Genomic DNA, 24,480 nt, shown 5'->3' on the forward strand with positions numbered 1-24,480 from the left:
AGACTTTTTGACAGTATCTGTAAGTTGGAAGCAGCAGAGGAAACCCAGATTCCTTCCTCATTGTCGCAACAACATAAATCCACATCAACACCAAATGCATCTAATTTTCTTTTTTTAAATATATGTTTATTTTATTAGAAGAATTCCAACATGACATATCATATATCATTTAGCATATTCGTTTATACAGGATATTACATATGTATGCATAAAGTTTGCAACACCTTATCTAACCCGAACTTCTACCAATGCATCTGATTTTCTGATATAAACGTGAGTGCAGCAGTGAGATATTTGGAATCAATAAATAAGGTGTTACGTGGCCCTTCGAGGATGGCCAGCCGTAACACCTTAATAAGGATGGACAGTTGTCACTGTGACCTAGTGGATATTGCGTGGATGACTGTCAACATCAGAGATTTATGCTGGCAGATACAACAGCAGCTCTGCCAATGTGAATGCAATGCTTCACCCAACTCAAATTAGAGGAGAGGAACCGTGAGTGTGGCAGGCCGAATCACAGCTGGTTTGCGGTTGCAGTACCACTCTGCCAAACTCTAAATGAGGCCCTAGGTGTGTTATGAATGGAGATGCATATTGTGGGATCAGGTTGTGTTCCCAGCCCAACAGGACAGCTAAAGACTGCCACTTTACTGTGGTCACTGATCAAATTATAACATAGAATCTGCTGCCACCAGCTCTAACATATGGATTGCATGGTTTGTGCATGAACATAAAGGCACTGTGAGGGTTGTACACTTTCAGGCCCTATATATTAAATAGTTAACCCATGTAATGTGGTTTTTCATTTGAAAAGGTGCTAATAAATCACAACAAGTTTGCACTCAACTTTGTTCTCTGCACTTGTTATGTGTCCTGGATGTGAATTACTAAAGCCTACAGCACTTTGAAATTTGCATTCAGAAGTTTTAGGGGCATATTTCAATGTGGCTGGTTGGACCGCCAACCGCTATTATGGTAGTCAGGCGACCACCGACAAGCAGACGACCGCCAAATTATGATGCGACTGCCATGCTGGCGTTCAAGTGCACTTGAACACTGCCACTTGTGCTGCAGCCCAGGAATAGGACCAAAGGGCAAGCCGCAGTGTTAAAGGGCAGAAATAAAGACTCAGCACAAGCCGCAGTGCTAAAGAGGTCTTCTTGCACACCCATACACCATGTGCCAGTCTTCATGCGGTGCCTGGCACACTGTGCATGGATGTGTATGGGCACCCAGGGGCCCATGGTGGCCCTGTTTTGGACCCCAAATAACATTTCCGACAGCCTTTTATGGCAGTCAGACCGCCATGAAAAGGCTGTCGGAAAGAGACATTGTAATCTGACGGCAGTGCCTGCCTCGGCACCGCAGTCACTAAAGATTGCGATTCCGACCACCACCCTGTGGGGATCAGTAGATCCTATTAGAGGTGATGTTCTGTCCCCCATCTGACAAGGGTCCAACTGCCTGCATCATTATGTAGCGGTCGGACCGAAGGGCTGTCTGTTAGTGGGACTGTGGCTGACAGGCTGCCAGGGACGGTCCCACCGAAATCAAAATCAGGCCCTTAGATTTCAAAGCATTGTGGCAAATATAGAAAAAGGGTTGAGCAAGCAAAAGTGTTTTTTGAGCTTTAACCAATCTAAACTATGTAGTACTGCAGTTGTTAAACTGCAGTCATATGTTTATGGACATCTGGCGATGTGTGTAATCAAACACCAATATGACTGAACATTATATGTCCTCAAAAAAGTATGGATTTGGGCATTGTTTTGCCCATGGCTCGTGCATCCCTTTTTTATCAAATGATACTACACTCAACATTTGAATGTTGGAAATTAGTTACTAAAGCACACTTTCTTCTTTATTGGGGGTATTTGTGCATTACAAACATTGCTTCAAAGGACAGCAGGTTGCTATACATAGCAAACACATTCAAAGCAAAGATGTGAGGCTAGAGGGATGGGTAGGTGAGGCAGACAGTGGTGTAAAACAAAACCTTAGCCCCCCCTCCCCCCCTTCAAGGTATGCTCATGGGTCCCCCAATAAAGTAAATCCTAAAACCCATCATGGATCTGCGATGACCTGTGCAACATGCCCAAAGTTATCAGCTTGAGTTTCAATTATATTTTATTTTAAATATTTTTTTATTGAAAAGAAGTAGTATATACATAATATTGTCAATTAAACACACATATATCTATATATAGCCAATCACTGACCCAATATTGTGCTAAACAATAATATAGTTGACAAAAATATTGTGTTAAAAATGTCCTTTACCATAATATTGTGCCCCTATACCTATAATAGTAACTACAAAAAAATTGGAAAAAACTTATTGCAACATCGCCAAAAATAGACAAATATATATTTTTTCATATAGTTAGTTAGTAGTAAATGTTAAATATTTTAATAGATACATGTAACAATGTAAATTAAACATATTCCACTAATATTTAATAATATATAAATATATACCTATATAAACACACAAATACATATTTATGTTTGTATGTGTGTCTGTATATATATGCTTTCTGGACCGACATCTAGCTTTGTGCCAAGCCAAACCAAAATTGGTGTAATTCCGTTCTGCGGTTCAGGCTGTAGTTGTGTTCAAAAATGGAAAAATCCCCATAGACATAACATGGGAAAAACACATTTTGGGACTCACTTTTTTCTTGTCTCCGGTGGGATGGATCATTCCAAAACTTTCTACACAGCAGCTGACTCCAAAAGGGGATGGAACTACAACACTACAGCTCCTCTATCTTTCCTCTTCAGGTCTGGCTGTTCGCCATCTGTGCCTTCAGCCCTATATTGGTTAATATCCATGTGGGAATTGCCAACACATATGTGTCTCCCTATAAGTGTTTATTCACGGCTAACCTTACTAAAGGTGCACACCCTCACTATACCTACCACAGAGTGCAATCGCTCGTCTTTTTCATATCACCTAGGCACTTTCACGCGGACGAGCGTAGAACGGCTATGCATTTTTCTTCCTTCCATATTTCTATCTCCACTCGCACGGTCTCCCTTAAACCATCTCATTAAATGTTCAATTGTAATCTAGATATGAGTTGCCCCAAACCTTGTTACATGAAACAGACTAGTCCGTATTTTATTCTAATGTTGGTACCTGAACTGGTGTTCTTTTTAAATTATTTGTATTTTCCCCTTTCCTTCTCCCAATTGTACCTCAGTCATTATAGGCAATTGCACACAGGCATACTGTCCAGATGATGATCCATTTCTTGTTTATATGGATCGAAACGCCGTTGACACCCGAAACACCCTATACACTGCTCTAAATTGTCACTTAATTTATAAAGGTGTTTTCTTATGATCCGTTTGCTACATTGATACATTTTGTGTTTAACAAACCTACAGCTTTGCCTAAGCATTTTGTGTTTTCTATTGTTTGTCCCTTTTGGTTTAGTAGGATGCAGGCTTGTGTCCCACTTACAAAATAGTTTTGTCTGTATTGTTCCTATCTGAATTTAAAATATTAAATATCTGACCTCTGTCCAGCTGGACAAGTTATACAAATATAGCACTGACTGGGTCTGTATTCATTCCCCTTTTTAGGTTTCGACCTTGGTGGGGGCACTGCGAAGCAGTGCCCCTCCCAGTCGAAAGCTATTGTTTACTATATGGGGGATTTGAATCCGCCCCTTCTTCCATTGGCTAGCTCCATAAATGGAGGCTAGCCATTGGAAGACATTGGCTGTCAATCATTCTTTCCCCTCGGAACGCGAATCGGGGGCGTTTCCGTGACTTTTTTTAAGTCACGCCCTCTCCTCTTCCCATTGGCTGGAATTTTACCTTCCAGCCAATGGGAAGGGGAGAGCACGCAAACACGCCCCCGAATCCCGCCCCCGAATCCCAAAATGACCTTGTTTCTTTTGAAGGCTCTTTCCATGGTTGTATCTTTTATGTAATCCTAATTACTTATGTATCTAACTGGTTCTTTTGTAAAGCGCTCGGACACCTTCAGGCAATGTTCGCGCTATATAAAATCGCAAAAAATAAACCGGGGATCCTCTGTGAGGTGCTGTCCCGCCTCCCCAACCCAGGGCCGCGCTGCTATTGGCCGCAGCCGCGACCCCGGAAGTCAGGCAGGCCGGGGGCGGGACGATAAGACACCCGGAAGTGACCTCCCTTCCACGGCGCAGACGAAAGGAGAGCCCCGGAGTGCAGCCCACCCCTGGTCTGAAGAGCACATGGGGTAACCCTCTGCATCCCCCTTCCGCGGTTGGACCGAGCCCTCCTTTCCTCGGTAGCCCCTTCCAGCGGCTGTTTTTTTTGGGGATGTGTCCTCGCCCGCCGCTTTCCTCGAACGGGTGACTCAATTTGTGGAACAACTCTACCGCTGTGCGGAGGAGCGTCCTGCAGAAAGTTTTCTTCAAACCTCCTCCGTGGCGGGAGTGCGCAGGTTTTTTATTACATTGGTGCCCCAGACAGCGGTAGCAGCAGGGAAGGGGCGTGTGACCCGCCGCTTCCTCGTTCAATTCATTGAAGCAGCAGGACTGACTGGCCAGGCAGAGGGAACTCCAGCTCAGCTCTGCAGCGGCATAAAGTCTCGGCGCGCCCGCTGACCACCCCTGCCCGCCCGCTGACCACCCCTGCCCGCGCCTGCACCAGTCCCGCCGGCCATGGAGTGGAGAGACAGCCCCACGGAAAACTGCGAGCCGGCTTTCACCGAGGCGCAGCGATGGCTGGAGGTGAGAACCCTTGTTTTTAAATTATATTTTAGTTATTATTATTATTATTGTAGCATATCCTTTGTGCTGATTGTAATTTTTCGTATTTTGTTGTGGTTGTCTTCTTCTCGGGCTGAGCTTTTTCTTAGCTCTATTCTCATTTTCATGCGTTGCTTTGAGTCTAGAACTAATTTGCTCATTATTTCTGGGAGGGTTATTAATATAGCCTTATAGCCCGCCGTAGAGTACTATACCTGGCTATTTAAGGCCCTCTCCAGCGTTAAAGGCCCAAGCCGAAGGTGAGGGACTTTAACAAGGGAGAGGGGCTTTAATAGCCGGTATAGCCCATCTACTAAGGACTATAAGGCTATTAGAACATTCTGCCACTAGAGGGCAGAATGTCCTAACAAAAAAAAACAAAGCCTTTTGGGAGTGTGAGGGGATTGGAATCCCCTCAGGCTCCCTGAAGCCTTTGTTTACAGCCAGAGCAGTGAACAAAGAAACATTGGAATGTTGGCGCTCCAGGCTTCTACCAGCCAATATAAGACAGGAGCACTTTATTGTTTTCAATGGAGCTCCCAACATTCCAATGTTCTAATTTTTCTATGAGTGTGGGACAAGAGCAGTTGGCGCTTCTGTCTCTCACTTCTCCTTTTGCCCTCCTTTTTAGAGCGAACCTGGCAGTGCACATGCGCTGTCTTCGAGACATGCAGTATTCACTCTGTTGGCTTTGAACACGCCCAGCGCTTTTCACTGGTTGTGTCATCTGGTTTTCGAAATTTCTTTGCTGTTGTTGGAGAATAGTTTACATTTGTCCAACTTTTTGGCTGTTTTGCTCCTGGCTTTCAAAATTCCTTTACTGTCCGTAAATAGTTTTCATTTGCCCACCCTTTGGCAGTTTTGTTCCCGTCCTGGAGACTGCCATTGCTACATGGATCCTTTTACTAACGGCCATATGTTTAGTTTTGGCCTACTCTTTTTTAAATTATTTATTTATCCGTGGTTGCAATTTTGGCTGTTGTCCGTCCGAAGTTGTTGAGTTCCCCATGATCTTTTCAAGTAAGGCAGCAGTGCCTTTCTTTTGTTCTGCACGGCCCGGCCCGCTCACCTCTTTTGTCAGCTTTTGTTTTAAGTGAAGTTGTGTAAAAAATAGACAAACTGATTGTCAGAATGCGAGTATGTGAGATTTTGTGTGCTAGGGATTGAGGCGAGGGGGGTTATCTAATAATTAATTTACTGGGTCATTGGAGTGGTTGGTACCACAACCGTGGTGATGGAGGCCAGAGACATACGCAAAATTTGCTTCCTGCTTTTCCAAACACCCAACACTTCTCCATGTTGCTGCCACATCCCTTCACCAGGTCGTCATTATTTGCCTGCAGCTCTGCCCTCTTACCCCTCCTTGCTTGCCTGTCCCGCTCTTCCCGTCTGGAAAAAAAGCTCTATGATGCTGTACGAGCGCTTTCCCTCTTGGAAGACTGGGAGTGGAAATGTTATGGTGGAGGAAATTCCACAGGTGGATTCTTCACTGGATTTACCACTTTCCCAGATATTGGTGGGTTTTGCTCTATTATCCAACTCTGAATCGTGTCCTGCCATTACCACTGCACTATACTGAGTTGCGCCTCCCTCGCCTTCCAACACCACCACCCGTAACCTGTCACGGTCTGCCAAGACTCACTATGGTGGACAGAATTGGGCAGCAGTAGGCAGCAATAGGCGGTGATTAGTGTTACAGATGGACTTACGCAGTTTCCTTTGATGGGGAAAAGGTCCGAAGGGGCACACATGCTCCTTGACACTTCTGCAGGCCTCTGCTTCCTGCCTCCTGTGGCCAGAATCCCCTGCTTCTACTCCTCATCCCATCAATCATTGCTTAGAGCAGCTAACAATCCTGTAAAACGGAATTTACATTTGCCGCCGTATCAGGTCTTCCCTAAGAAAACTGCAAAATACTGGAACCAGCAGAAGGGACCGTAAGACTCCAATCCAATCCAAAAATTCTTTATTTCGGTCATATAGACCATAAAAGATACAGTACATAAGACAATAAAAACATTGCTTACATAAAAACACATTTCATACAGTCTTAAAATTAATAGATTTCCCACCTTAGAGGGAAAAGGGAGGTTAGAAGCAGCCATCTCAATGTCCACACATTAGAGGTTTTTTTTTCCTAATCTGCCAAACTGCCATTAAAAATTTGGCAACTGAAAACACAATATGGGCGAGAGTGCTGGTTTTCATTACTCTGTATGCGTGTGAATGGTTACTGAACCCCAAGTTTCTACAGAGGGGCGCTAACCAGTACTTTCTAGATTTACTGTAGGCAGGACAGACAAACATAATATGAAGCTCATCTTCCTTATGAGTGTTACAGCTTGGACACATTATATCGCCACCATTGTGCCATTTGTGAGTAAATGTTCTAATGGGCAGTGTACCTAGCCTCCATTGTACGAATAATTTCCTCGCAAGGATAGGAAAAATAAGGTCCATAAAACTTTCAAAAACATAGGAATTTTTGGATTCCAGGAACCGATCTGTAAGAGTGCCGCTGGTTTGTGCGTTCAACAGGAGTGAAAGTCTTTTTTCTTTAGACATTCGGACTAAGCTTTTGCGTGGAACCCTTCGGCAGCCCTGTTCAGGGTCCTCCCAGAGCTCGGATAGATTCAAGGCGTGAAGTTCTTTTTTAACAAAAGCGAGCCAAGAGATTTTATTACTTTGGTTCAGGTTCATGACATGGATAAGGTCCTGCCTGTAATGATCAAGTTCGTTGGTGGACCATAGCCTATGCCAGAACCTCACCGGCTTTGACTCTAGCTCCTCAGTAATAGAGGGGAGGCCCATGTCGCGTAAGACTCCCTTGTTAGATTCTTTATACACTGCAAGCCAGACTGACTAGATATTAAATGTAGTGACATCTCACTTTTTTTCCGGAGTTTTATATAGTGGGAACTTGACCCGAAGGTATCAGAGCACTCTACATGAGCATCAGTTGTATTACAGACAAACACATTTTTTTTTTTGGGGCACGGGGAGATTAAGTGATTTGCCCAGAATCACAGGATTTTGAGCGTCTCTTTTTCCTTCCCTTGGAGAGAAAGGGGCATAAGGGAAGTTATTTGGTTATTCAGCTGAATAATGGGACAGCCACTGGCCCCAGAATATCAATGGGAAATGCCTTCCTGTGCTGCAGGGGCATGAATCACCTTCTTGGGTATCCCCTGATGGACCAGATCATCACATGGATAGAAATTTGATGTGGGATACATCCATTTCTCCTCACACACAAATCTTTAGTTACCGAAGTCTAAGAGGCACATCAGAACTTTTTGACATTTCAGTTCTTTGCTGGGGCAAAAGTAGTATAAGCTAACTAAGGATTCATTTTGCTGCTATTACAAGAGTAGAGCAAATATTTTTGCTCTGCTTTTTTATCTGGAACGGCAGGGCATGATTCAGAGTTGGATAATAGTGATAATCCTTTCAATATCTGAGGAGGTGGTAGATCCAGGAAAGAATCCACCTGTGGACTTTCCTCCATGGAGGAAAATGTGCCGGTGATCCTCCTTTAAAACTTTTGCCTGAAATCAGAATCAAGCCTTAGCTTGAGCAAAACTGGTGTGTCCCTTTCACATTGTGTAAGCAATGCTTTTCCCTCTTGATTTAGCACTTCTTCCATAAATGTGAAGATTGTACAGTACACCAGCATCCCAATGTTTTGAGAGAAAGATCTTTCACCAAACTGTGAATTCATAAAATATGCGGAGCAAAGACACAGAAGCAAAGGCATGATTGAATTAAGGAGAACTAACCTTCCTGACACCTCAAGGACACATATCATTACCTTTTTAAGATGGAAGCCCTGAATAGTGGTGTCCTTAACACACATATGTGGTACGCCAAGAGGAACAATACTTCTGTAGCGCTGTATCTCATGGATCACGGCATTGGTGTACGGCAGCTTCATTCGGTCTTCATATTGGATGATGTTGTTGGGTTCAAGGACATCATCAAGCTCTCTCTGGACTTTTTCTGGGGAGAGATATGCAATAGTTACTAGTGGGAGATGCACTATGGACTACCCAGTTTCTCCTCTTCTCTCCCATCATGTTGAAGGGACTCAGAACTGTGGCATTCACAAGCTTCGTAACTCCCGAATAGGAGCATATTCTTCAAGTGCAATTGTGGTTCTCTGAGAAATTGATAAATTGTAATATTGATAATCTAGACTTTTTGACAGTATCTGTAAGTTGGAAGCAGCAGAGGAAACCCAGATTCCTTCCTCATTGTCGCAACAACATAAATCCACATCAACACCAAATGCATCTAATTTTCTTTTTTTAAATATATGTTTATTTTATTAGAAGAATTCCAACATGACATATCATATATCATTTAGCATATTCGTTTATACAGGATATTACATATGTATGCATAAAGTTTGCAACACCTTATCTAACCCGAACTTCTACCAATGCATCTGATTTTCTGATATAAACGTGAGTGCAGCAGTGAGATATTTGGAATCAATAAATAAGGTGTTACGTGGCCCTTCGAGGATGGCCAGCCGTAACACCTTAATAAGGATGGACAGTTGTCACTGTGACCTAGTGGATATTGCGTGGATGACTGTCAACATCAGAGATTTATGCTGGCAGATACAACAGCAGCTCTGCCAATGTGAATGCAATGCTTCACCCAACTCAAATTAGAGGAGAGGAACCGTGAGTGTGGCAGGCCGAATCACAGCTGGTTTGCGGTTGCAGTACCACTCTGCCAAACTCTAAATGAGGCCCTAGGTGTGTTATGAATGGAGATGCATATTGTGGGATCAGGTTGTGTTCCCAGCCCAACAGGACAGCTAAAGACTGCCACTTTACTGTGGTCACTGATCAAATTATAACATAGAATCTGCTGCCACCAGCTCTAACATATGGATTGCATGGTTTGTGCATGAACATAAAGGCACTGTGAGGGTTGTACACTTTCAGGCCCTATATATTAAATAGTTAACCCATGTAATGTGGTTTTTCATTTGAAAAGGTGCTAATAAATCACAACAAGTTTGCACTCAACTTTGTTCTCTGCACTTGTTATGTGTCCTGGATGTGAATTACTAAAGCCTACAGCACTTTGAAATTTGCATTCAGAAGTTTTAGGGGCATATTTCAATGTGGCTGGTTGGACCGCCAACCGCTATTATGGTAGTCAGGCGACCACCGACAAGCAGACGACCGCCAAATTATGATGCGACTGCCATGCTGGCGTTCAAGTGCACTTGAACACTGCCACTTGTGCTGCAGCCCAGGAATAGGACCAAAGGGCAAGCCGCAGTGTTAAAGGGCAGAAATAAAGACTCAGCACAAGCCGCAGTGCTAAAGAGGTCTTCTTGCACACCCATACACCATGTGCCAGTCTTCATGCGGTGCCTGGCACACTGTGCATGGATGTGTATGGGCACCCAGGGGCCCATGGTGGCCCTGTTTTGGACCCCAAATAACATTTCCGACAGCCTTTTATGGCAGTCAGACCGCCATGAAAAGGCTGTCGGAAAGAGACATTGTAATCTGACGGCAGTGCCTGCCTCGGCACCGCAGTCACTAAAGATTGCGATTCCGACCACCACCCTGTGGGGATCAGTAGATCCTATTAGAGGTGATGTTCTGTCCCCCATCTGACAAGGGTCCAACTGCCTGCATCATTATGTAGCGGTCGGACCGAAGGGCTGTCTGTTAGTGGGACTGTGGCTGACAGGCTGCCAGGGACGGTCCCACCGAAATCAAAATCAGGCCCTTAGATTTCAAAGCATTGTGGCAAATATAGAAAAAGGGTTGAGCAAGCAAAAGTGTTTTTTGAGCTTTAACCAATCTAAACTATGTAGTACTGCAGTTGTTAAACTGCAGTCATATGTTTATGGACATCTGGCGATGTGTGTAATCAAACACCAATATGACTGAACATTATATGTCCTCAAAAAAGTATGGATTTGGGCATTGTTTTGCCCATGGCTCGTGCATCCCTTTTTTATCAAATGATACTACACTCAACATTTGAATGTTGGAAATTAGTTACTAAAGCACACTTTCTTCTTTATTGGGGGTATTTGTGCATTACAAACATTGCTTCAAAGGACAGCAGGTTGCTATACATAGCAAACACATTCAAAGCAAAGATGTGAGGCTAGAGGGATGGGTAGGTGAGGCAGACAGTGGTGTAAAACAAAACCTTAGCCCCCCCTCCCCCCCTTCAAGGTATGCTCATGGGTCCCCCAATAAAGTAAATCCTAAAACCCATCATGGATCTGCGATGACCTGTGCAACATGCCCAAAGTTATCAGCTTGAGTTTCAATTATATTTTATTTTAAATATTTTTTTATTGAAAAGAAGTAGTATATACATAATATTGTCAATTAAACACACATATATCTATATATAGCCAATCACTGACCCAATATTGTGCTAAACAATAATATAGTTGACAAAAATATTGTGTTAAAAATGTCCTTTACCATAATATTGTGCCCCTATACCTATAATAGTAACTACAAAAAAATTGGAAAAAACTTATTGCAACATCGCCAAAAATAGACAAATATATATTTTTTCATATAGTTAGTTAGTAGTAAATGTTAAATATTTTAATAGATACATGTAACAATGTAAATTAAACATATTCCACTAATATTTAATAATATATAAATATATACCTATATAAACACACAAATACATATTTATGTTTGTATGTGTGTCTGTATATATATGCTTTCTGGACCGACATCTAGCTTTGTGCCAAGCCAAACCAAAATTGGTGTAATTCCGTTCTGCGGTTCAGGCTGTAGTTGTGTTCAAAAATGGAAAAATCCCCATAGACATAACATGGGAAAAACACATTTTGGGACTCACTTTTTTCTTGTCTCCGGTGGGATGGATCATTCCAAAACTTTCTACACAGCAGCTGACTCCAAAAGGGGATGGAACTACAACACTACAGCTCCTCTATCTTTCCTCTTCAGGTCTGGCTGTTCGCCATCTGTGCCTTCAGCCCTATATTGGTTAATATCCATGTGGGAATTGCCAACACATATGTGTCTCCCTATAAGTGTTTATTCACGGCTAACCTTACTAAAGGTGCACACCCTCACTATACCTACCACAGAGTGCAATCGCTCGTCTTTTTCATATCACCTAGGCACTTTCACGCGGACGAGCGTAGAACGGCTATGCATTTTTCTTCCTTCCATATTTCTATCTCCACTCGCACGGTCTCCCTTAAACCATCTCATTAAATGTTCAATTGTAATCTAGATATGAGTTGCCCCAAACCTTGTTACATGAAACAGACTAGTCCGTATTTTATTCTAATGTTGGTACCTGAACTGGTGTTCTTTTTAAATTATTTGTATTTTCCCCTTTCCTTCTCCCAATTGTACCTCAGTCATTATAGGCAATTGCACACAGGCATACTGTCCAGATGATGATCCATTTCTTGTTTATATGGATCGAAACGCCGTTGACACCCGAAACACCCTATACACTGCTCTAAATTGTCACTTAATTTATAAAGGTGTTTTCTTATGATCCGTTTGCTACATTGATACATTTTGTGTTTAACAAACCTACAGCTTTGCCTAAGCATTTTGTGTTTTCTATTGTTTGTCCCTTTTGGTTTAGTAGGATGCAGGCTTGTGTCCCACTTACAAAATAGTTTTGTCTGTATTGTTCCTATCTGAATTTAAAATATTAAATATCTGACCTCTGTCCAGCTGGACAAGTTATACAAATATAGCACTGACTGGGTCTGTATTCATTCCCCTTTTTAGGTTTCGACCTTGGTGGGGGCACTGCGAAGCAGTGCCCCTCCCAGTCGAAAGCTATTGTTTACTATATGGGGGATTTGAATCCGCCCCTTCTTCCATTGGCTAGCTCCATAAATGGAGGCTAGCCATTGGAAGACATTGGCTGTCAATCATTCTTTCCCCTCGGAACGCGAATCGGGGGCGTTTCCGTGACTTTTTTTAAGTCACGCCCTCTCCTCTTCCCATTGGCTGGAATTTTACCTTCCAGCCAATGGGAAGGGGAGAGCACGCAAACACGCCCCCGAATCCCGCCCCCGAATCCCAAAATGACCTTGTTTCTTTTGAAGGCTCTTTCCATGGTTGTATCTTTTATGTAATCCTAATTACTTATGTATCTAACTGGTTCTTTTGTAAAGCGCTCGGACACCTTCAGGCAATGTTCGCGCTATATAAAATCGCAAAAAATAAACCGGGGATCCTCTGTGAGGTGCTGTCCCGCCTCCCCAACCCAGGGCCGCGCTGCTATTGGCCGCAGCCGCGACCCCGGAAGTCAGGCAGGCCGGGGGCGGGACGATAAGACACCCGGAAGTGACCTCCCTTCCACGGCGCAGACGAAAGGAGAGCCCCGGAGTGCAGCCCACCCCTGGTCTGAAGAGCACATGGGGTAACCCTCTGCATCCCCCTTCCGCGGTTGGACCGAGCCCTCCTTTCCTCGGTAGCCCCTTCCAGCGGCTGTTTTTTTTGGGGATGTGTCCTCGCCCGCCGCTTTCCTCGAACGGGTGACTCAATTTGTGGAACAACTCTACCGCTGTGCGGAGGAGCGTCCTGCAGAAAGTTTTCTTCAAACCTCCTCCGTGGCGGGAGTGCGCAGGTTTTTTATTACATTGGTGCCCCAGACAGCGGTAGCAGCAGGGAAGGGGCGTGTGACCCGCCGCTTCCTCGTTCAATTCATTGAAGCAGCAGGACTGACTGGCCAGGCAGAGGGAACTCCAGCTCAGCTCTGCAGCGGCATAAAGTCTCGGCGCGCCCGCTGACCACCCCTGCCCGCCCGCTGACCACCCCTGCCCGCGCCTGCACCAGTCCCGCCGGCCATGGAGTGGAGAGACAGCCCCACGGAAAACTGCGAGCCGGCTTTCACCGAGGCGCAGCGATGGCTGGAGGTGAGAACCCTTGTTTTTAAATTATATTTTAGTTTAGCATGTAGAAAAACCTGGCCTGTCATTGCGAGCTTTGATGGAATATTTAAAGATTGTCAAGGAAAATGATTCACGCACACCTCTTTGGTCTCAAAAGTGGGTTCGGAGTCTGGAAGTGGCATTGTTGTGCTAATAAATGCTGTATGGTTATTGACCCCAGGAAGAGCTTGATAAGTGCAGCAGCATGATAACCTGTTAAACTCAGTATTAAATCATATTCCTCTTTATTGTATTGGACTTTACTATGGCGAGCATTGAGAATCCAATCTTTAAAACGGTGTAACGAAATACAGTACAGAAGTTATTACTTTAGTGTGCAAACTCAGTGTCTTGAGAACGCTTTATAGGGGAGAGACTATAGGTCATACACATCCCGAAAATCGTGTTTGAGGAGTGATGATGTCAAGTGGTTCAGACGTCCAAGAAGGGACTCAACTTGTACTTGTCTATAGCAGCAACACTTGTATTGCTTCCAATGCAGAAAGTGCTCAATAAAATTAAATGGAGATTAAACAAAACGCATCAAACTAATCATATGTCAACAAGGATGCATAATATAGCGTTCTAAGAGTTCTTGGGCTCTGAACCGGACTTGCTCTGACCAACAATATTGTCTTTACTAAAATTATGATTTCTTAATGTGATTTTTCTATTAACGTTGGGTGCCATTGAGACTAAGCAACCATGTGGTAGTGTACTCAAGGATGTGGGACTTTAGGCTTCTAAAGGTGCTTTGCAGGCACGTCTGAAATCTTGCGTTGTCAAATTCTTGGGAGCCTTCCAAACCAAAATATATCAAAGGCTTCTGAGAAGTGCTGTCCATTGCTCCAGAATGGTCAGACAGTCTGGCAAGTCAACTGCAGGTCTTGGGCAGATTGTTGTGTTCCACTGAGTACAAGTGTACCTGGTACAACATGCTCTGATGCCCTACATACAGCGAGCATCATTGCTGTTCATTATGCCTGCACTATTGCCCTTCTTGTAGACTATTTTGTATGGTTGCAGTTACCTGTGGTTATTGTGGAAAGCTTGACAGGTCTTTAAAGGTTCAGAACCCATCATGTGCTCTTCCAGGGAATGAAAAAAAGACTAAATCCACATTGAGAAATGTTCTCATCATGCCGAGTAGAAATGCAATCCATGTGAAAGTAGGGATGGCTTGAGACTACTTGCAGTTTGGAAAGTAGGATTTAGAAAATTGAGATGTCTTGATGCGGAGGTCACAAGGACAGGTTAAGGTCATAGGCAGAGTTGAAAAGCTGGGTGTTCAAACGAAACCATAGAACGGTCTGTTAAAGGCTGAAGTCAAATGTAACCATAGAGTGTTTTATGCGAAAGCCTGAAGTGAATGAGGACAAAGTTCATGATGCACTGGTCTTATACTTGGTGAGATATCCTACTTGGACTGCCCCTACTTGAATTGGCAGATAGCAAGCAGGTTGAGGGCAGGTGGGTAACCTCGAGATTTTAACAGACAGTTGAGGAATGGTCCTTTACATGAGTTACTGGACCTTAGTCCAAGGATGGATTAGGCTGCAAGGTATTTGGAGTTTACATCACAACTTTGCAGATTGTGCAACCGAATCCAGAAGGGTCATTGTCACTTTCCTAAGCAGGCATGCAAGCTTACTACTGTTTTTTCTTATGCATGAAATCCATCCTGCTTTGTTAAAGTATTCACATACTGCGTGTATAAGAAACCTCATCGGATCTATTTCAGGAATGCAAAATATTTAATATGTGAATATTTTTGGAGGAAGAAACCGTAAGAATGAAACAAAACAAAGAGATGATGGTTTGTGGACTCATATTTTCCCTTCATAGCTTAATGCTTTTGGGAATGGAGAATATTTAAAAGGATGCTTTCCAGCTACTTCCACTTAAGCAGGGCAGCATTTCAAGGTCAAGTAAATCATGCAGGGTTGCTGCATCTCTTCCCGTCAGCTGGTGCACAGATTGAAGTGGTTTGCATTAGCAAATATAAACAAGCATTTACAATGCAACGGTTTCGCCTTTGGAAAAGTTTGAGCTATTGGCATTGTAAATGACAACATTTGTATTTATGTGTTGGTTTTGAAAACAGATAAATAAATGGCATTGTCATTTACATTGCCAATAGCTCTAACTTTTCCAAAGGCGAAACCGTTGCATTGTAAATGCTTGTTTACTGTTGTTTTTCTAGGGACCACTGTTCTAAAAAATAGTTTGATTCTCAAGGTCCCTGGCAGACCTTACTTGGGTTCCCTTGTTTCTTTAAAATATGGCGTTCTATCTCAGCCACACCTGAGTTTGTCACAGGGCTTTAAAAGGCCAATTTCATGCCCTTGTGAACTGGTTAACGAGGCATTATTTCTTTTTTTCTTTTCACTGGTTCCAGTACCCCTTGGGTCCCCACTCTGCCTAGTCCAAACATTTCTATTTTGCTTATACTGCCAAGGAGGGAGAATGCATTTAGTGAAAAAGCATATTACCAGTAGTGTTTCTCCTTTCCAAGAGAAAAATATTGACTATTTGTTGTTTAAAGTGTCTGCATATGCCTAGTTGTGATACTAAATAGGGCTGGAAATAAAATTGTATGTATTCATTTGTAACATGGCTCTTCTGTCTGTGTTTTCTTTAATTATTAGTTATGGATCATTAATGCAGCTCCAGAACACATATAAAAGTACTTTCTATTTACATGTGCTGTTTGAAGTATCCACAGATAAGCGTTAAAAAATACCAGTTTTTGTGCTATTTTTACTGGCCAGGACATCAAAATAGTGGTGATGCCTGCAGAGATCCGGTCAGCTGGCAACCCTAATCACAAGATTTAGTTTGTTGCAGGATCAGCTAATTATTTATTTCCTCCACCATCCATACCTGGTTGACGCCATCATAGCGATAGTTTAACTTATATCCGAAACCCTACTCTCCAACCGTCAATAACATGCTGAGTTACTCCAAGTACATCCTGCATTCAGGCGACTCACTTCTCATTCTCATCGCTCACCCTGCACTCACTTTTTACACTGTTTTGATACTATGTATGCAATTTTCGGACTAGATACGCACGCTTACCACCATGATTATTTCTTCGGTTTTATTTATTTCCTCTTTTCACCTTTTTTGTATTCATACTTTGCTTACTTCTGCGCCAAGAAAGGGATCTGTTACCTAAGTTGATACACTTACCAAGCTATCCCACTTTTTCCTGTATAAATATTTTTGGCTCCCTCCTTAAAATATACATGTCTGTGTATATTTGTAAATAAAAGGAATACATTTTGTTTATTGTAGGTTTCCTTTTACCCCAGTCCTGCTGAGGCCCAAACTAATAGGGCTGAAACACGTCAACACCACATTTTAAATGAGCCCCCAAAAATTAGAACTTAGTGCAGAAGGGAATTATTTAGCACAGCCTAATGATTGAAGAGGGTTTATGAATATTGAGCCCGATTTACAGAATGAACTTAAGACTCAATCCTAAACTTACTACTGTTTTGGTATTCACAGATTGCACTTACTACTTTTGGTATTCACAGAATGAACTTACTACTTTTGGCATTCACAGAATGCACTTACTACTTTAGGTATTCACAGAATGAACTTACTCATTTCGGTATTCACAGAAGTTAGGACTCCTAACTTTAAGACTCCTAAATGCCTTCTGTGAATACCGAAAGTCCGAAAATTACGATTTTTCTCAATTTAGTAGTAGTAAAGTTAGGACTACTAACTTTAGGACGCCTAAATGCCTTCTGTGAATACCAAAAGTCTTAAAATTAGGATTTTTCTCAATGTAGTAGTAGTAAAGTTAGTAGTCCTAACTTTACTACTAATAAATTGAGAAAAATCCTAATTTTAAGACTTTTGGTATTCACAGAAGGCATTTAGGAGTCCTAAAGTTAGGAGTCCTAACTTCTGTGAATACCGAAATGAGTAAGTTAATTCCGTGAGTACCAAAAGTAGTAAGTGCAATCTGTGAATACCAAAACAGTAGTAGGTTTAGGATTGAGTCTTAAGTTCATTCTGTGAATCGGGCCCATTCTCTCTTGTTGTGCCTATATAGATGGGCTATCTTCGTTAATAAGGATTGCAAAAGATAATTATTGTGTTCCAAAAAATCTGGTTTTGCATCCACAATAGTAGTTTAGGTAAACAGGAGTTATATATTTGTGTACAGATATGTTTGTGATTGTTTATGTATATTGAATTTAGTGTATATATATATATATATATATATATATATATCTATACTACTATTATAAAGAGAGAACTTGCACCTTTTGGCAAGGTAAACTCGAAAACTACACCACCAATCTGAACACCCAAGACATCTTAGAAAACCTCAGGGCAAGCAGAAGGACATAGGCTATATAAAGTATAAAAATATTCGTTATTTAAAAAGTTAACATTAAAAAAAAAGTAGTCCCTTGGAAGTAGAGCCGGCCGTGACCTGCGTGTTGACGTCAGGAGCGTGGGGAGAGCGCCGTCCAGGAAGGTGAGTGACCTGCAGTTGGGGTTCCAGAAGCGGCAGGTACGTGCCCCTGCCAGCATGTCTAAATTTCCGCCAGCTGCTGGACCGCCGGGACGATAGTGCCAACAAAGCCTGGATGAAGAACAGGCTGCAGAGTGCACCATCGACGTCCCGGTTTTCCCCGGACGGTCCCCGTTTGTAGAGAAGTGTCCCGACACTTTTTTCCAAGTTAAGGAAATGTCCGGGTTTTTAAAAAGTGTTCGGGTGAAACATAGAAATGTCCCGGTTTTTCATTGTTCATTGGTGTTTTGGTTCAGCGTGTGTGCGCGTGCATGCTCTCTTTGCACTCCAGGTATGGCGTTAGATGAGCGTTGTAGGGGGAAGGAAATCCTTTGAAGAGAGACACTTTCTCTCGGGATTTCCCTCCTCTTTGTACAACGCAGCGCCACCTTCGTCATCGTGCCAGCCACCGGCCCACTTTGCTTTGGAATTAAACTTAAGTGGCAGCGCCCCTCATGAGAGGAAACATGTGAAGATCGAAAACAGCTAGAGAGTGGAATGGGAATACAAATTCCCTGCACCTGATGTACGATACATTTCAAGACTATTGCAGCCTGGATTGGCCTTGGACTTCTATGGTGCCATGTGAAACTCTCCTGAACATGGACAGACTCATGGAGATGTGTGTGTGTGTCATTTAAAAAATATGCCTCTCATACCGATGCAACCCTGAAACTGAATGAAAAATCAGAGAGCAGGGTCTGGAAACTCTATGTGGGACTTCAATAACAGCGCACTCCGAAGTGCTAAAAGGAAGTGACTGGTAGCGTTTTGAAACAAAATGATGGGTGTGAAAATAACTAGATGTGAAAGAGGTGCATACACATTGAACTATTCAAAATAATAGCAGTTGGCAAGTTGGATTTACGTGTGCACTCGCTTTATTTAAGAATTACAAATGCAACAGTTCTGTTGTGTCAAGAAAGGAAAAATAAAAGCAAATAAAGTGAAATACTTCTTTTCATATTAGTAATTGCAACACGGTGAAATAACAATATATTATAAAAAACACGAGACCCAAAATGCCCCTGAGGATATAAAAGACAGTACCACACACTTCTAATTGAAAACAGACTACCGTGAACAAGGCCGCAATGGCTAAAAGGCATGGGTGATGTTTGTGCAATGCTGTTTGCTCATTAAAGAACATGATAATATGAGCTTCTGGGAGTGCAGCATCCTTCTTTTTGTTTGAAAATACTCTAGGCTACTGGTTATATCTCAACGCTTGCACCAGCAAATAGTGGCCGCGCCGCTATCACCACTTTGTTTTGGGAATATATATATACATACGTGTATGTGTGTATATATACCTTAAGTCCCTAAAGTTACGCATAATAATCAACTCTCATGTATTCTGAGTTTTGATTATACACGCACGTGGACTCACGTGCGTCAATAAAGCGATATGGTCCCCGTAAACTGTGGGAACGCTTTAAAAATGCTGTAACTAAAACGAATGCCCCAATTTTAGCAAAAACCCACAAACTCTAATGGAAATCAAATTGGCAATATTGTAAATAAAACCACAAGTCCCAGCATGCCCCAGTAAAACATAGGGTGTGTCTACAGGCGGAATGTATAGAAATAGCTGAGGGACTAATCACCTAAGCTACCGTGAACAGGAACTACGGTTCGAAACGCGTAGGGTGTTTTTCACGTTTGGAAAATAAAGTAACTGCTAAAGCATCAAGGAGTAGCAGCGATTTCCTTCCTGGTATTGAATGAATTTGGGACACTGCCCTGGTCCCATCGCTGGCACCAACTGACCAGTGCTCCCGCTGCGACAGGACAATTTGTGAGATCATATATATATATATCTATACTACTATTATAAAGAGAGAACTTGCACCTTTTGGCAAGGTAAACTCGAAAACTACACCACCAATCTGAACACGCAAGACATCTTAGAAAACCTCAGGGCAAGCAGAAGGACATAGGCTACATAAAAATAAAAATAAAACGTTGTTTAAAATATTTACTAATAAATATAAAGTAATCCCTTGCAAGTAGCGCCGGCCGCGACGTATGCGTGAGGGGAGTAGCGTCGTTTACAGCAACAGGAAGAGCGAGGAAATGAGTAGCGTCTGCGTGAGGGGAGGAGCGGGAGGAGCGGAGTTCACCAGCAACAGCAATACGGAGCGGTGAGAAGCGGAGGAGCAGTGGCAGCGCGGGGAGGTAAGTCAGGACCTTGGGGGGGGGGTTTACAAAGCCGGGGCGGGAGGCGGGCGGGAGACTCAAGGCGGGAGGCGGTATGCGCTATGCTCAATGTCGGGTTGGGGCGGGGGCGGCGGGCGGCGGGCTCAAAGCGGCGCTATGCGCTATGCTCAATGCTCAATGTCGGGTCGGGGCGGGGGGCGGGGGCGGCAGGCGGCGGGCTCAAAGCGGAAGGCAGTATAGCCAATGTCAAGGCGGGAGGGATGCGGACTGGGCAATGGGGGGGGTGCGGTGCGGTGCGGTGCACAGAGGCTTACAATGCTGCCCCCAGCCCCTTTCTGCCCCAGGCAACGCTGGGACGGGCTGCTAGTATATATATATATATATATATATATATATATATATATATTTATATGTGTTGTATGTTGATTTTTCATATGTTCTATATTGATCCTTCTGAAAAAACATATAGATATAAATACAAACACAACTGTGGACCTTATGCTGGCGGATGTTTTTTGAATATATAAAGAAATCTTCAGGATATATATTCCAGGTGATGGATTAACACCTTGGCTGCTAATGGTTTTCCCCTCCTGTGCTGCTTTGAAGGCTTTCCCATTGTTCATGACGAGCTCAGCTCGTCATAAGCACAGCTCAACCGTGCCTCATGACGAGCTAAGCTCGTCATGAGCAGCAAAGGGGTTTTTTTAAGTGTCCTTCCAATATAAAAGATTCCCAAATCCATTCTGCTGCATCCTTTTTTCTATTTTTCACCCTGCACTCACAGCAGTCACACTTCACTCACACTGCTCACCATGCACTGATGCTGTTACCTTGCACTCACGCCGTTCATCCTCCTCTTACCCTGTGCTCACACAAGCACACTGGTCACCCTGCATTAACAACAACCACAATGCACTCAAGCCACTCTCAAACAACTCATGCTGTTCTCCCTTCACTGATCCTGCAGTTACATGAGCACACTAATCACCCTGCACTCACATCGATCACACTGCACTCACACCACTCACCATGCACTCAAACTGTTCACCCAGCAGTCACACAAGCCCACTACTCACCCTATACTTATGCAACAAATCACTCACTTGGGACTCTCACTGCTCAGCCTGCAATCTCACTCAAACAAGCATATCACATGCATTAATTCCTCCCACTCTGCATTTTCACCCGCACCCAAACTCATATGGTCACATCACTCACCATGTTGTCGCTCCTCTTACCCTACGCTCACACTGGCACATCGCTCACCGTACACTGACATAAGCACTCCCACAGCTAACCTTTCACTTTCATGGGCACACCATGCAAACAAACACATCACTCACCCTGGAGCCACATCCCTCAACCTGCACTTCCTCCTCTAACCCTGCACTCACACGTGCACACCTCTCAGTTTGCCCTTAAGCAGGCACTCTGTTCATCCTGCCTGCACACAGGCACAATAATCTGCCAGAACGCCTAGGGACACACCACACACCCTGATTTAACTCCTCTCACAAGGCACTCACTTGTCACTCTCACAGCTCACCTATCACTTATGCCGCTCACCCTTTACTCACACACAGACACACCACTCACCCCACATTTACACAGCTTACACCACCCTGCACTCGCTCCTCTCACTCTGCACAAACTCCTCTCATCTGACACTCACATGGGCCCTCCTCTCTTATTGCATTCATGCAGCTCACTCAACACTCACATCGGCACAGTTTTCACCCGACACTTGCACCACTCACGCCGCACTCTCTTACATTATTCACCATCACCCAGCAGAAGAGAAGAGATAGCAGGGTGCAGCAGGTGCAGTGACTTCAGGGCCTAGAGGCAGGAGGGGGCTACTGAAATCTGATTATTGCTGTATTTCACAGTTCAAACAGGGGACCCATTTTGTTTCTTGCACTAGGTCCAGTCTCTCACGAGCTACGCAACTGACAGCAGCCTGAGATGAAGGCTCTTGAAGGTGAGGCTTTTTACATTTGTGTTTCGAGTTTAATATTATAGCCAAACACTGTAACTTTTACTAAACTATTGTAGGTCTCATGATGTGCAAACACAGTGCACCTTTCTTAAGACCGTGGAGGGGTCGGCAGATTGGTGTAGTGGGATCGCCTGGACCCTGATGGAGCCAGATCATTCCCAATGGCTTACCCTAAAATGATAAGGCCATCTTGCAGATTTTGATGAGTGGCCTCTGAGCTGCCCATATTTCACCGATATTCATTGGCCTTGGGAAGACTGGAGGTTGAAAGGCCAACTAGAGGGTTGGGGGTGCCTGCCCCAAAAGGCTGCAAATGCCTGGTTACAACCCTGAACATTCTATTTTAAGCTATAATCAGTGTAGACATATGCAGAATTAAGGTGCTCTGGGACACAGCTCTCAAATGTAAATTACAAAAGTTCTATCGACTATTCTTCTGCATTAGATAAAACCAACCGGAAAAAACTCTGGGAAATTAGCCTGACAATATTCCATTTGCTGAGATCTCTCCATGATAAAACTTTACTTCAAATGGAATTAACAAGGAAAGTTTTGTCACCTAAGCCACCAACCACAAATGACCCCAAGCAGGGCCGTATTCTAGCCCCTCTACTTCTTTTATTGTACATTGCAGATTTGTCATCATTTTACAACCACACTGAAGGCTTATCTTCAAAGCCAGGAGGAACATGAATAAGCTTTCTGACACATGCAGATGATATAATTATCTTCTTGTTAACCTAATCTGGTCTACAACTTTAGTTACTGAATCTACAGGAATTTAACCCTGTATATGACTTTAGAATCAAGGGGAGGCAAAGAATTATGTCATTTGGCAAGTCTCAAAATCAATTAGGACTAGAAATTGATACCTACAGTTTATTCAAAAGCTATAACTACTTAGGGCTAACACTGGATAATAATGTAACATGGTGAAATCCCATTTCAAACATTAAAACTAAAGCCTATGATATTACAGAATACCTTAAGAGATTTTCCAACATTTAGGGAGGCCAACCCTTTTGTCAGTTCATTATAGCAATAGACTCTAAACTCGAACACTCTTTTTATATGCTTCAGTTGCCTCTCAGGAAAAGTCAATAAATGACCTGAATTAAATGTATATTAAAGAAAGTAGATTTTTTTTTAACCTTTTTTCATTTACTCTGCACAGTAAATTAACCAATTTCGTGCTCGCGTCGGCCACGAGCACTACCTGCCCAGTGCTGCGCACGACCGTTGGGCGACGCAGCCCTGCCCACTCTTTAGAACACTATCAATGCGGCAAAATTTGCCCCGCAGTTAAGGAGTTAAGATTCTATTTATCTTTGACATTGATTGCTGTAAGTCATACTGCTGCAATGTTGAAATATGTGTGTGATTGCATTGTGGCTGATGAAAACTCTCTAAGATTCCTGATATATAAGGAATGAATAAATATGAATGGATATACTACTAAATTGGGCCTTACAGCTGCAAATAAGTTCACTTCCGAGAACAGTTTGCCGCCATTATTCGTCCTTTCAAAGTTTCACTCGACCTGAGCTCAAGGGCTTAATAAGGTGGACCATGAGAAAGAATAGGAGACTAGTCAACCTGATAACTTTAGAGAAGTATAAACATGCGCACTAGAATCATATATCCACTTAAATCAGGAATATTTATCCTATAATGAGGAACCAGTTTGCAAACTTAAATTTGTAAGATTCTCTTCCAGGGGATACTCATTAAAGTCATAAGCACTGAATTATCTCCGCCCATGAGCGGGGACCCGGAACACATAAACAAAATACATATATATGTGTAAATATAACCAAAAGTACAAAGTACTAAGTAATTATACACATATACATGTATAATAACCAACATATGCAGCCTAACCTTAACACATAGGCTAATCAAACCAAACCTTACACGTTCTGAAGCATGAAAATATGCTGTATATAAATGCAATAAACAGGCATGAGCCTAAAATGCATTTCATAGCCATGAAAAACCTTTTATTTTCATCAAAGAACCTGTAGTAAACAGTTATTAGCCTAAAAGGGCTGCATATGAAAAAATGTCTGTGTACAGAAAATCAGACTGGCAC

General features: G+C 43.0%; 1 protein-coding gene across 1 annotated transcript in view; it reads right to left on the reverse strand.

Annotated features, from left to right (window-relative positions):
* LOC147684185 (cytochrome P450 2J5-like) overlaps positions 1–24,480 on the reverse strand; it is a 315,668-nt gene that overhangs the window by 104,336 nt on the left and 186,852 nt on the right. The window contains exon 7 of the mRNA XM_086944598.1: positions 8,560–8,747. Coding sequence (XP_086800724.1) covers positions 8,560–8,747 — 188 coding nt within the window. The remainder of the gene's footprint in view (positions 1–8,559; positions 8,748–24,480) is intronic.

Source organism: Lissotriton vulgaris, chromosome 11 (genome assembly GCF_964263255.1).
Source record: "Lissotriton vulgaris chromosome 11, aLisVul1.2, whole genome shotgun sequence".
NCBI classification, from domain to species: Eukaryota; Metazoa; Chordata; class Amphibia; order Caudata; family Salamandridae; genus Lissotriton; species Lissotriton vulgaris.